The 14,623-nt window shown below is 39.7% G+C and overlaps 1 protein-coding gene across 3 annotated transcripts in view; it reads left to right on the top strand.

Moving 5' to 3' along the window:
* The window catches only part of TAX1BP1 (Tax1 binding protein 1), a 93,122-nt gene that overhangs the window by 58,489 nt on the left and 20,010 nt on the right, over positions 1-14,623 (top strand). For all 3 annotated transcript variants that reach the window (XM_077811343.1, XM_077811342.1, XM_077811341.1), the window contains 6 exons: positions 3,523-3,750; positions 5,070-5,216; positions 6,425-6,518; positions 7,551-7,669; positions 8,675-8,800; positions 9,418-9,489. In XM_077811343.1, coding sequence (XP_077667469.1) covers positions 3,523-3,750; positions 5,070-5,216; positions 6,425-6,518; positions 7,551-7,669; positions 8,675-8,800; positions 9,418-9,489 — 786 coding nt within the window. The remainder of the gene's footprint in view (positions 1-3,522; positions 3,751-5,069; positions 5,217-6,424; positions 6,519-7,550; positions 7,670-8,674; positions 8,801-9,417; positions 9,490-14,623) is intronic.

Raw genomic sequence — 14,623 nt, 5'->3', positions numbered from 1 at the left:
TATTCCTAGTCCCCTGGAAAAGATAGTTACCATTCCCCAGGTGATACTGACCTCGCTGCGATGGTGGACCGACTACAGGACAGTCCTGGAGGGGGTTCCGTTCGATAACCCCCCTCACTCCATTGAGTTGGTGTCGGACGCCTTGGACCATGACTGGGGCTCGCACCTCCAGACACAGGGGATTTGGTCCCTGGAGGAGGCAAAGTTGCACATAAACCTCAGAGTTCAGAGCAGTCTGGCTGGCATGTGGAGTGTTCCTGCCCCACCTGTTGGGCAAGGTGGTATGAGTCCTGACGACAACACAGCCTCAAGGTTCTATATCAACAGGCAAGGGAGAACTCACTTGTTGGCTCTCTGTCAAGAGGCACCGTCTATGGGAGTTTTGCATCAGCCACAAATCCACCTGGAAGCTTGTCATTGTAGACATGAATTTGATGGGTGGGTTAGTTTATGGCTCGCCACTGATCGCTTCCGACCAGAAGATTTATAGGTTCTTATCTAATTCAGACTACAGGGTTCGAGAACTCAGAGTTCTATATCAGGAGAGGACTCTTTGGGTGCTTGGCAAGAACACGTACACCGAGGACAAGACCAAATTGTTAAAAACTTTATTGAGATTAACAAAAGAATAATAAATGCTATGAAACTTATAACTGCAAAACAAGAATTCCAAAACTCCTGGTGGTAACATTTATATTACAAGTACCTTAACCTAACATACTCATACCCTTCCTTGAGGACCCAGTAATAGGAGTTGAAGGACCAGCCTCATTCCTGGCATGTCCGATAACACGATGGTGCTGGCTTCCCCAAAAGTTAGGAATGTTGAGTAGTTATACTATACTGCACAAGCTGAGTTGAGAGCATGATAGAAGATAGTCTATAGAATATAGGAGAACAAAGGAAAAAGAGAGCTACTGGAAAAAGCACTTAAAGAAAAGCTTCAGGAGCTAGAAGAGCCTCCTGACTCTTTCTTTCTTACAAGGTATTTTATAGGATCCTGACACTATGTAATTCAGGCCCATCCTACTATATCCAAATCTTATTTCCATACCCTAAGAAATTTATGGCTACCCTTCTCCTATAGGTTAGTGGATTATGACACTTACTTTCTGTATAAAGGATTATCTTGCTCCAGAACTGCCAACCTAGGTTCTCTTGGTGACCTCCAAGTTATGGTGTACCCTGCAGTTACCAACCGGTTGTAGATGCCAGATAAACCTGTTCAGTGATGTGGATAGTTCCTCCCTTTGTTTCCCCAAAGCTCAGGGACCATTCTTATTTGTGCCAAAGGTTACCAGCTTTTATCCTGACGTATTCTTAACTGATTATACTTTTTGCTATATAGCAGATCTTACAGGCCGGTAGGCTTCTTGCATTTCAGCAAAACTTATTATTAGGAAACACATACCTGAACACATCCTAAATTCAAAGGAATTAATACTGAGAAAATATAAGAATGAAATGGATTAATTCAGAAAGAGAAACCTATTATTTGATACGGCTGGCTGGATTAGTGGGATATAGTAACTAGCAAAATAATCCAGTGGGCTACATCATCTTTCCGGCTTCAAGAATACGCTGGGGGACCAGCTCAGTAGGGACTTCTCCTCTCACCATGAGTGATCACTCCATCCAGAGGTAGCCTGCATGATCTTCCAAAGGTGGGGAACTCCCCAAGTGAACCTGTTCACTACCAGACAGAACAGGAAGTGCCACCAGTTTTGTTCTCAGCAAGGTCTGAGCAAGGCTTCCTCTCTGATGCCTTCTTCCTGTCATGGTCAGGGAGCCTGGTGTACGCATTCCCTCCGATTCCACTCGTCAGCAGGGTCCTGGCAAAGATCAAGAGAGACAATGCGTAGGTTGTTATGATCGCCCTGGTGTGGCCTCGCCAGCCCTGGTTTGGCACGCTCATGAACCTGACAGCAGCCCCTCCCTGGCCCCTGCCCAACCAACTGGACCTGCGGCTCTTACATCCCACCCTCTATTCCCTCCAGGTCTTGGTGTGGATGCTGCGTGGCTGAACCCAGAGGAGCAGACCTGTTCAGAAGAGGTTCAACAGGTCCTCCTGAGGAGCAGAAAGCCCTCAACTAGACTGACTTACCTGGCCAAGTGGGCAAGGTTTTCCCACTGGGGTCATCTGAACATGGCATCTCTCCCTCGCATTCTTCCATACAGGCTGTCCTGGACTATGGCACATTCTTTCATTAGAGGGCATCTCGTGGCCATCTCTGCTTTTTACCTGCCGATCTAAGGACAGACTGTGTTCTCCTATGACATGACAGCCAGATTCTTCAGAGGACTCGAGAGATTTTCCCTGCAGGTATAGGCTCCTGTCCTGCAGTGGGATCTTAACTTGGTCCTGTCTAGGCTCACTGGCCTACCCTTTGAGCCACTTGGTTCCTGCTCTCTTTCCCACAGGTCGCATTCCTGGTGGCGGTGACGTCAGCAAGACGGGTATCCGAAATTAAAGCCTTGACCTCAGAACTGCCATACACGGTCTTCTACAAAGACAAGGTTCAACTGCGGCCCCATTTGGCCTTCCTGCCAAGGGTAGTATCCACCTTCCATATGAACCGGGACATCTTCCTCCCCATATTCTGTCCCAAATCACACAAGACCAGTGAAGAGAGGCATCTTCACCCGCTGGATTTCCAAAGGTTTTACTTAAAACGTACCAAGCCTTTTTGTAAATCAACTCCTCTCCTCATTGCTACAGTCGATAGGCTGAAGGGCCTTCTGGTGTCCACGCAGAGGATTTCGAATTGGATTACCTCATGTATAAATACCTGTTACAAACTAGTGGAGGTTCCGTCACTGCCAATTGTCAGACCCCACTTGACTAGAGCTCAGGTGTCTTCAGCCGCCTTCTTGGCGCACATCCCTATCCTGGACATCTGTAGAGCCGCAACATAGTCCTCTGTCCACATGTTCACGACTCATTATGCCATCACTCGGAGGCCATGGACGACGCTGGGTTTGGCAGAGTTGTGTTGCAATCAACATGTCCGTGAACTCCTACCCACTTCCGTTGGTACTGCTTTGGAGTCGCCTAATATGGAATGGACATGAGCAAGCACTCGAAGAAAAGACAGTTACATTTTCCATAACTGGTGTTCTTTGAGACATGTTGCTCATGTCCATTCCACAACCCGCCCTCCTTCTCCACTACTCTGCGTTTCCCACAAAAAGGAACTGTGGGTGGGGGAGCCAGCGGCCCTGATACCGCATCATGTGGGTGCCAGAGCCAGTCCTCTACGGATGCTGCTGAGGGAAAAACTTCCAGCACCGGTACATGTGGCGAGTGCACACACCTGGTATGGAATGGACATGAGCAACACATCTCGAAGAACACCAGTTACGGAAAAGTAACTGTCTCTTACTTATTATGCTTCATAATGTCTTTGCTAGAGCCAGGGAATTTTGCTTTTTATTTGAAATGTTCAGATCTCATAACCATAACCGTGCCAACGGAAAGCATTATATTCAAACATCAAGTTTGTTTGTTTGTTTTTTTTTCAGGAGGATGCAGGTATTTTAAAGGAACAACTTCGGAAAGCTGAAGATCATATTCAAGCTAGCAAGCAGGAAGCTGTCTTAATGTCAAAAGAGCTGAGTGATACAGTAAATGTGCGAGATAAGACAATGGCAGATCTTCATGATGCTCGATTGGAAAATGAGAAGTTGAAGAAGCAGCTTGCTGATGCTGTAGCTGAGCTTAAAAAAGTCACTCTTGTGAGAAATGAACAGGTAAAATGTTACTTTTTTTTTTTGTTCATGATCACAAAACCTGATGATGTGAGCTTGTTTAGTTACAGGAGTTTTCAGTTTTGATAAAATCATGAAAACAAAACTTGTTTCTGGATAATTAATAAAACCTCTATCTCACCATTGATGATATTACTTGTAATTTAAAGCATGTAAATTGACTAGATGGGCTGGTTAGAAAGAACATTCTTTAGTAGTTTTTATGGGAATATTTAAAATATTTTTTCAGACATTCTTACAGACTAATACAGCAATATATCTGGATTATTTTAAATTGTCTCTTTTTAACTCTTCTGAATGTCTGTTGGTCAGGTTGTTGGGTCAGGTTGTTCTAAAATCAGTGCAAATGAGATAAGAACTACTGGATGGGATTCTTCTCTTGCTAAATTTTCTCTCCTCATTAGAAGAAAACTACATCCTTTTCTCAAATGGTTCAGAATTTGTGGATCGAAGTGGATTCTTTGCTTTATTTTTTAATAAGTAGTAATACATTAATATATTTAAAACCATCATGAATGGGTATATTATCCATTAGAGGTTGTTTAATCCAAAGCCCATTGAAGTCAAATGAAAAGACTTGCATTGACTTCAGTTGGCTTGTGGCTATTACAGATAGGACTATTAAAATGGTGTGCCAGCCTGAAAATTAATGGAATGTGCATCTAGGCTTCCAAAATGTAGCAAAAGCAACTTACCTTATTCTCTCACTTTCAAATATCCCAGCGTTCTTTATTATGAGGGTAGAGTTGAAAAGGTATTTATTACTTTACAACGTATCTTTGAAAAGGATTCTCAGAAAAATTGGCCAGATTATCTCTGGTCCATTAAACCATTCAGGCTGCAGAAAGGAGCCAAATCTGAACAGGTGAGAATTACCCCACTGGCTAAAGCGGAGTTATTTGGTTCCTGCAACAATTATATATCTCCACTCCGCTTCTCCCACTGACATAGGGGGCAGATGGAACAGAGTTGTGCTCTGCCAATTCTTAGTTCCTTCAGAACCATAGTCGGTTGCCATAAATTAGAATAGTCCCTAGAATGCTCAAACTCATGTTGTGGTGGATGCAGATCATCTGACAGACCCATAGATGAATGCCCTCTCACTCCATCACCACTTTCTGCTCAAAGTGGCTCTTGTAGGACCTGTGTTCTTGCAACCAAGAAAAATAATTATCCCTCATCTCTCCCCAAAAAATCAAATCTTTCTCTTCATTACCACAGCTCAAAAACGGTTCTATAGTATTGATTTGAACAAAAGAGAATATATTTTCTGATTTTTTTTGTTGTTTTGTTTTTAAAAGGAAATTTCGAACACAGTAGAGCAGGAACTGCGCAGAGAGGTTGAGGATCTGAAGCTTCGTCTGCAGATGGCTGCTGACCATTATCGAGAAAAGTTCAAGGATTGCCAAAAGCTCCAAAAACAAGTGAATAAACTTGTAGACCAGACAGTAAGTAGCACTGGAGAATCTGTTAGCTCTTTGTGACTTTTCAGCGTTTGTTTAAAATTTGTTGTAGCAAAGAACAATACATTTAAATAAGAATCAGAACATTGTGTGAGGAGCGATCAATTAATATAATACTTTCTGCAGTAGAGCCAACTTATATCTATGATGCTGGATATCCGCTGTCAAAACCAAACATAGTATCTGAGTGTTTGGTATATGTAGAAAGCTTATTGAGTTTGTGTGGTGTTATAAACTGGGTTATCTTCAAGGCATAGTATTCTTTTGCTGAGGCATCTTCTCAGCAACTGTGAAAGAGAGGAAACGGTGGCACTGCATTTTCATTCCTTCACTCATCTCCCCTGCAGAGAGGAAGGGAGAACTTGGGAGAGAGACTGTGTACAGAGATGGGTAAAGGCTTTTCATGCAGCAACAGAACTGTGCATCTGCACCTCTTTTATGTGCGTGCTTGGTTGCTTATTTTATCTATATCGATCTATCGATATTGCAGAAGCTGCCTGATTCATATCTGCTATTTTCTGTATCATCCTGAAGGTCAATAGGGAATGAGTTATCAACCCATAATGTCTCTTGGTCCCCTGCCTTTGTCTTGGGTTGTAGTGTGTCGTGTGTATGGCATGTATATCTGACTTCCAGCTCAAACGTTAGCTTAAAAAAAAAAAAAAAAGGAACTATAGTATCCAAGATCTGTCTTTTATTAATCTGTATTCGTCCCAATTCATAACATAGATTCCAGTTTAAATTGGAATATTAAATTTAAATTTTTAAAGTTTAGCAGATACTCTGTGGAGATATCCATAATCTATTTTGTAAAATAACTTTTATAATTACTTTTTTGCAAGAAAATTATTACAAAATATGGCATTATAAAAGCAATAAACTGATCATATTTCAGGGTCGGTGGCAAAGATGCAGTGGAGATAGTATAAAGTGTGTGTATTTGATTCTTGTCTCACATTGACACCACCAACTTTGAGTCCATTTCCAGTAGAAAATGTGAAGTCAGAGAAATATTAGTTTGCTTTTGTGTTTTTCTTTAAAGTTTAAACAAAAGCGGTGGATGGTGTACAGTTATTCACTTCTTCAAAAAGTAGTGAACTAAGTTAAATTTATAACATATTTGTGTTCTCAGCAGTTCACGGTAATTCTTGATGTTTTCTTTGAATAAAGTACCAACAATTTTTTTTCATAAGAAAACTGCAGGGAACCAACAGAAAGTGACAGATGCCTCAAACGTTGAGACAGCTACTGCAGTCATTACAGATAAAAAGTTGACCACATCTCCAGGTATCAACGACATAAACTTTTTTTAATGGTTTCTATTTGTTGACCTCAAATAGAATATTTATTTGTGAAGTACTCTATAAAAGTACTTTTGTATATGAATAGCTAGCTCTTGATGTTTGGATAACCCAATGGAAACAGATTAGAAAAGTTTGAGAGCCTGCTTCTGCAAATACTTGCACCCATAAGTATTCTCATTGGTTCTGCTCACATGAGTGAAATTTACATATGTAAGTGTTGGCAGGATTGAGCCCTGACTTGGTGTTTAATCAAGAGCAATTATTAAGATATACATCATGGTTTGTTTATTTTTGTTTAGCTAATAAACAGAATTTCATTAAAAAGAAATCTCAAAATGTATACAGTAACATAACATCTCTTCAGCTATGGCACAGTTACAGTTTAATATATTTTATTGCAAAATCAGTGCTGGTAAAGTGTTTAGTTATCTGCAGAAAAGGACAAATATGTATCCTAATAATTTATAGACATTAATGGTTTGCTAGAAAATGCTTGACTAGGTTGTAATTTTCATGGACTATCACGCTTCCCACAAATCTAGCCTTCTAAGCATAAAGAAAGGAACATGTAATATGTCATAATACATACTGGAGAGAAAGTAAAGAGTTGCAACTTTGACATTTAGAATATTGAGCATTTTTTCAGAAGGGTAAAATATATGTACCAATAATATTGTGCTCTGAGAATGAAGTTTATAAATGGTTTAATTTCTCAAAGGGATGTTCAACTCTCCAAACACTTTTTATGTGCTGTGGAATATTTTCTGTTCAGCATGGGTATCCAAACTTTGCCCAGTTGAGGGCCTCATTGAAAAGAGCCTGATACAGCTGCCCTCATCTTAATATGCCTGAGGCCAGCAGAGATTGGGTCATGTCCCCGTTGCTTCCAAGATACATATTACTGTGTGACATTGGCAAGATTTGAACTGTTGTCCACCCTTCACTCATTCCTGTTGCCCTGTGTTTATTTAAAAAACAAAGAACAAATATTCATATTTTTTTTTAATATTTGCAGCTAGCCCCATTTCACCTGATGTAGTTTCAGAATTTGTGGTAAAGGAGCAAGCATATGAAATGAAGAAAGAAATTGCTGAGAAAACAGAGAAGTATAGGAAATGCAAGCAAATGTTATCAGTAAGTAAAGGGCTGCTTCAGATAGTTGAACAGAAAGTAGCTACAGGGAATAAATCTCAAAAAAACGTTGAAATACTCTTTTCAGCTCCCAAGCTGTTTGTTCCCTTAATAGTCATTCATATAGCACAGATGTGATCATAATAGAAACTTTATCATAAGAAGGTAACTTTACAGTAGAATTTTAGGACCTTATTGTTTTGGTGCTGTGGTATTCTTTGTTGCATGTTTGATTGTCTGCTATTTTTGGGTGAAAGTGGAATGTCAGTAATTTATAAAGCAAATATTGGGGTGAGAACAACCTGAAATGGTGGAATGGAAATATCTACAAAGAGATCTTCTTTGGCGGCAACTATTTAAATAAAGTGCATTCACTTGTTTCCATTAAGCTTACCACCCTACAGTTCTTGTTTTCACAAAAATATTATGCTAATATGTTTGTTTACCATGGTATAACATGTGCAAGGCAATTGCATTCATTACTTCCTGTGGCGGGGGGGCAAGGGGGTCGTATTTGTGTTGGTTCATCATGACTTGTGTTGGTCATTTGAGTTACATGGGATGCTTTAAAGGAAACCTTTGCCTTTGGCCTTCTGGATGAAAAGTGCTCTGGGTGTTTGCAAAGCTCGCTGGAATGGGTTTTTTATTGACGTGGATGTGAGACATCTTACAGAGTGGCAGCATGTTTTGAAGAACAGGAGTAAAACTGTGTGTATACTGAAAAGATAGAACAGATAAGAGGAGAGAAGAATAGCAGCTTGTTGAAGGCTCAAGGAGGAAAAGTATATTGGACCTCATTGCTATAGTCCCCAGTACCCTTGTCCTCTTCAAAGCCTTACCACTTAAATAGGGGCCTGTAATCAATCCACAGGGAAAGCCACCTGGCAGTTATCTAATTTCTGGGAAGCACTGAGTGTTGCGTGGTCAGATAATAAAAAAAAAAAAAAAAATTCCTTAGATTTGTAAAATGTTAAGTGATTCATCATGACTTCTGTTATGCTACTTTAGGAAGAGAAGATGAAATGCAGTGTTTATGCTGATGAACTGGCCAAATTGGAGCTGAAATGGAAAGAACAAGTGAAAATCAGTGAGAGTGCAAAACTCCAGCTAGCAGCAATGGAGGACCAGTATAAAGTAAGTTTTACTGGCTACACATTGAATAGGAAGAGGAACAAAGTAGAGCGTTGTGGAATCACACCCAAATTTAATAAGAATTCTTTTCAAGAAAAAAATAAGTTGTTGTTTTTTTTAATCCCACCTACTGATGTTCATGTGGGATTTTTGAGTAGGAGTATGGGCAGACCTGAGAACAACACCATCAAAGTAGTTGGCCCTCATCCATGCAAATGCAAATCTGTTGGCGGGCTTCATCAGGATCAGTATGTACCTCCCATTGCTAATCTCCTCCCTGGGAGAGATGTATCCCTTACCACTATCCTCATCATCACTTCTGCCCTTTCCCATTGTTCCCTAGCCATGTGTTTGAAGAAGAGTCCTCCTAATGTCCCGCTGCTACTAGGCTAAATGACATCGAATAAACACAAAGTGCTGAAAAATGCACACAGTAAATAAACCGAAGAAAATAGAGCAATATTTTTTGCTAACTTCATTCAATTGTAAAGTTATAGTAGGTAATATTTTCAGACAGAAATGTGATTTTAAATTGCTGACTGTTGTGAGTTTACAGCATAATACATGGGGAAATGTTATACATTCTGTAATGTAAGTGAAGCAAACTTCTTTTCATGTAGGTTCAGCTGGCAGAAAAGGAGAGAGCAATAAAAGAACTGATATCACATTTGGAGGTCTTCACCAGTGAGAAGGTACTGTAACCATTAGATGTTATGTTTAGTGGGCTCTGGTACTTCATGGATTTCAAGGTCAGAAGGGACCATTCTAATCCTCTAGTCTGACCGTGTAATAACACAAACCATTGAATTTCCCCAAAATAATTCCTAGAGCATATCTTTTAGAAAAAAAATTCAGTCTTGATTTAAAAAATGTCAGTGGTGAAGTATCAATCACGACCTTTGGAAAATTATTTCAATGTTTAATCACCATCACTGTAAAAAAAATTTCCCTTATTTCCAGTCTGAATTTGTCTAACTTCAACTTCCAGCCTTTGGATCATGTTATACCTTTCTCCACTAGATTGCAGAGACCACTGTTAAATATTTTTTCCCCATCTAGATAATTATAGACTGGAATCAAGTCACCTCATAATCTTCTCTTGGTTAAACTAAGTAGATTAAGCTGCTTGAATCTCTTTCTGTAAGGCAGTTTTTTCAATCCTTCTATCATTCTCAAGGCTCTTCTCTAAACCCTCTCCAATTTATCAACAATCCTTGAATTGTGGGCATCAGAACTGGACATAGTGTTCCACCAGTGGTTGTACCAGTGCCAAATATAGAGGTAAAATAACCTCTCTAGTTTTACTCAAGATTCCTCTGGTTATGCATGCCAGGCTTGCATTAGCTCTTCCGGCCTCAGTGTCCTATTGGGAGCTCATATTCAGCTGATTATCTGCCACAACCCCTAAATCTTTTAGAACAACTGCTTCTGAGGACAGAGTCCCCGATTCTGAAGTATGGCCTACATTCTTTTGATCTTGGATGTGTACATTTAGCTTTACTAAAACACGTTTGCTTGCATCCAGTTTACCAGGTGATCCAGATTGCTCTGAATGAGTCACCTGTCCTCTTCATTATTTACCACTTCCCTAATTTTTGTGTCATCTGCAGACTTTATCAGTAATGAGTTTTATTTTCAAAATGTTGACTAGCATAGGGCCAAGAACTGATTCCTGCGGCTCCCCTCTGGAAACAAACTTGATTACCTGTTTACTGTTACATTTTGAGATCTATCACTTAGGCCTGGGCTATACTTGGGGTGGGGGGGTTCAAAGTATCTTAGTCGAAGTATCTTAGTTCGACTTACCTGGCTGTCCTCACGGCGGCGAGTCGACCGCGGTGGCTCCCCTGTCGACTCTGCTTACTTCTCCTGCTGAGGTGGAGTACAGGCGTCGATTCGGGGATCGATTTATCACGTCTAGAAGAGATGCGATAAATCAATCCCCGATGGATCAGTCACTACCCACCAATCCGGCAGGTAGTGAAGATGTACCCTTAGCCAGTTTTTAATGCATTTAGTGCCATGTTAATTTTGTATTCTAGTTTTTTAGTCAAAATGTTGTGCATTGCCAAGTGAAATGCCTTACAAAAGTCTGATGCATCAACACCATCACCTGTATCGACCACACTTGTCATCTCATCAAAAAAAGATGTCAAGTTAGTTTGACAAGATGTATTTTCCATAAACCCATGCTGATTTGCATTAATTACATTACCCTCTTTTAATTCTTTATTAATTGAGTCCCAGATCAGCTGCTTTGTTATCTTGCCTGGAATGGATGGTAGGCTGAGAGGCCTATAATTACCCAAGTCATCCTTCTGGAACCTTCTCAGTGCTCCAAGACTTGTTGAAAATTAACATTAATGGTCCAGCGAGTTCCTCAGCCAGCTCTTTCCAAACTCTTGGATGCAAGCTATCTGGACTTGCTGATTTAAAAAATGTGTGACTCTAGTAGCATCTGTCTAACATCTTCTAGAAATACTAGTGGAATGAAAGAGTGTCATCACAATGTGATGAGACTATATCATCTATTTTCTCCCCATATACTGAACAGAAATTTTTAATTAACATTTTTTTGCCTTTTCTGCATTATTATTGATAATTCTACTGTTTCTATCTACTAGTGGGCCAACACTAGTGTCAGAATTCTTTTTGTTCTTTACAATGTTAAAAACTGCCTATTGTCCTTAATTCTTCTGGCCATAGATTTCTCCTTGTGTCCCTTTGCTTCCCTTAATCAGTTTTCTACAATTCCTTCTGGTTTGTATTCATTACTGTCAGCTTCCCCTTTCTTTCATTTGCGCTTGCGCTCGCTCTCTCTCTATTTTTTTTAATAGCTGCCTTCACTTCGTCTCTACACCAGATTGGGTTTTTTTCAGGAGCACAGTGTTCTTCCTCAGTTGTGGGATTGTAGCTTTTTGGGGATGTAGTAAGGTGTTCTTAAACGACTCCCAATTATTATTCAGATTTTTCTGATTGAATTCTTCTTCCAAGCTGTCGTTTTTAGCTAACAGTTGTTTTTAACTTTGTGAAATTGGCCCTATTAAAGCACCAAGTGTATACATTAGTGTGGAATTTATTCTGTTTTCAAATTATAAATGTGATCAAGTCATGATAACTTGTACCTAAGCTACCATTAGTTTTTAGTAGGGCTGTCAATTAATGACATGTGTTTAGCGCAAAACAAATGAACGCTTTTTTTTTTTTTTTTTAAACAAGCGTTAATTGCACACCTCTGGAGGTGGGACTTGGCCGCCAGGTAGGGAGAGAGGCAGGCACCTGCTGCGGTAGCAAGCAGGAGGCAGCCAGAGACAAGAGACTCTGTATTATCCAGACCAGAGGTGCACATTGCTGAAATGTCTCCTGACTCCTCGGAGCCAGTCTCGTGCCTACTCCCTCAGGGTTAATCTGTTTATTTGTTTTACATGAGGGGGAGGGGAAAGAGCAATTGCCAGCAGCCATGAGGACGTGAAGCACGGAAAGGGTGCTTTGGAGCCATCACCACAGGAACACCCCTCTTCCCCCTGCCCCCGCCCGGGTGACTCTAGCAGTCTGCCCTCCTTGCCCCTGAACTAATCGATCATGACCCTGTCCAGTAGTCTGTAAATAAGAAGTGGGCAGCATTATCTCCCGTAAATGTGGTGATTGGCTGAACAAGGAGTGGGACTGAGTGGACTTGTAGGCTCTGAAGCAATGGTGGGCAGCGTGTGGGCTGGCAGGCCATGAAACAATTTGTTTACATTGCCATGGCCACCCGCGGTTCACTGTTCCTGGCCAACGTGAGCTGTGGCAAGTGGCGGCCAGCAGGTCCCTGCAGCCCACGCCGCTTCCCACAGCTCCCATTGGCCAGGAATGGTGAACCGTGGCCACTGGGAGCTGTGGGCAGCTGTGCCTGCAGACAGTCAATATAAACAAACTGTCTCACGGCCCCCCAGCAGATTACTCTAACGGGCACTACGCTAAAGTCTTACGTTTTTTAAAAAAAATTCAAAAAAAATTCTACATTTGTAAGTTGCACATTTGTATATTTTCCTGAGGTGAATTGAAAAATACTATTTATCTTTTTTACAATGCAAATATTTGTCATAAAAAATAATATAAAGTGAGCACTCTGCACTTTGTATTCTGTGTTGTAATTGAAATCAATATATTTGAAAATGTAAAAACATCCACAATAAATGGTATTGATTTTATTATTGGTTAACAGTGCGATTAAAACTGCGATTAATCACAACTATTTTTTAATCTTGTGATTAATCACAATTAATTTTTTTAATAGTTTGATAGCCCTAATTTTTAGTTCTGTGGTCAGTTCCTCTTTATTTGTTAGGACAAAGTCTAATAAAGAATTCACTGTGTTGGCTGCAACTCTTTTTGAGTTAGGAAACTGTCATCTATAATGTTTAGAAATTCCGGATTTTTTTAGTACTGGCAGCATGATACCTCCAGCATATGTCACTCAAATTGAAGTCTCCCATGACCACAGTTTTTTTTTTTCTTATACATAGATGCATAAAGAGGTGGTCAGCCTGTTCCCTATTGTCATTTGGTGGTCTGTAGCAGACACCAACTTCTACCCCATCTTGTGCTTTAACTGTTAGGACATTGAGCCATAAGCATGTAAGATAATTTTATTCCTGGTTATCAATGACTTGGAAACAGGTAGTGCCTCTTGACATAGAGTACCACTCCCTCTCCCCTTTTGCCCACTTGATCCTTCCTAAAATCAATGGTTATTATCTATTTAACGTTCCATCATGCGAATCATCCCACTAGGTTTCAGTAATAGCAACTAGATAAAATGTATGTTAATAAATGAACATTTCCAGTTCCTCTTGTTTGTTACTCAGGTTCCTAGTATTGGTGTATAGGCAATTCAATAATTTCTTCTCTGCTTATCCTTTGATTTCTTGGTTTTGTTCTCAACATCTCGGTTTTGTGCTGAGAGTGCATATCTTCCCTCTTTTCGCTGTCTCCCTTTTTGTTATTAGTTTAACTGTCTCCTGACTACTCTAGCCAGCCTTGGTTAATTTGTTTTAGAGTACAGTGGGGAACAGTATATAAAGAAGAACACTCATAAAACATGTAAAGGTAAATTTTAAAATGCAGTAAAAATGAATTAACTGATTTTTAAATAATAAAAAATAATTTGATGGTGAGATTTCTATAAATAACTTCCATATTTATCAAAAAATAAGAACCCCAAACCAAACCAAAAGATAGTGAAACATCAAAACATCTGACTTAATATTCGGAAATACTATGTTTAGAAATAAGTGTTTTGTGCTGTAGTAGAATTCTGGAACATTTAATCATATGCTGCATTTAATCTAGTGAAATTTGTAAGGCAGAATCTTTTTATATACCTGTTTGTTTAGCATTAACTGTCATCCATATAGTTATAACAGAATTCTTTCTTTTTTCCTTAGAAATTGTGATAAGTGGGTGTGTCGAATTCTAATGACATCTAAGAAAAACAGTGCATATTCATATATAATTTTATTATTTCCACTGTTTCATAAGGATTGTTTGTTATAACCAGACACACGCATTCACTACCATTGTTGATTATTCCCACAAGCAGCCAGTAAGAGAACAGATTGACAGGTTACAGTGTGACCTTGATAACGATCTCTTCAGAGTTGTAGTTTATCTAAAAGGATGTTTGTATACCTTCCAATGACATTCCAGATTTTTAAATAAGTGTTTGAAAATGAACTGCCACTTTAAAAAGCTGGCTCTCTAATCAAATTCAGTGTCTGTATGATTAAAATTAAAGAAATCCATGCTGAAATATTAAAGATGATGTTCTAATGCTGAAAGTAT

Source organism: Eretmochelys imbricata, chromosome 2 (assembly GCF_965152235.1).
Source record: "Eretmochelys imbricata isolate rEreImb1 chromosome 2, rEreImb1.hap1, whole genome shotgun sequence".
In the NCBI taxonomy this organism is placed as follows: Eukaryota; Metazoa; Chordata; order Testudines; family Cheloniidae; genus Eretmochelys; species Eretmochelys imbricata.
The sequence above is the reverse complement of the archived record's forward strand: the minus strand, read 5'-3'. Positions and strand labels throughout refer to the sequence as shown.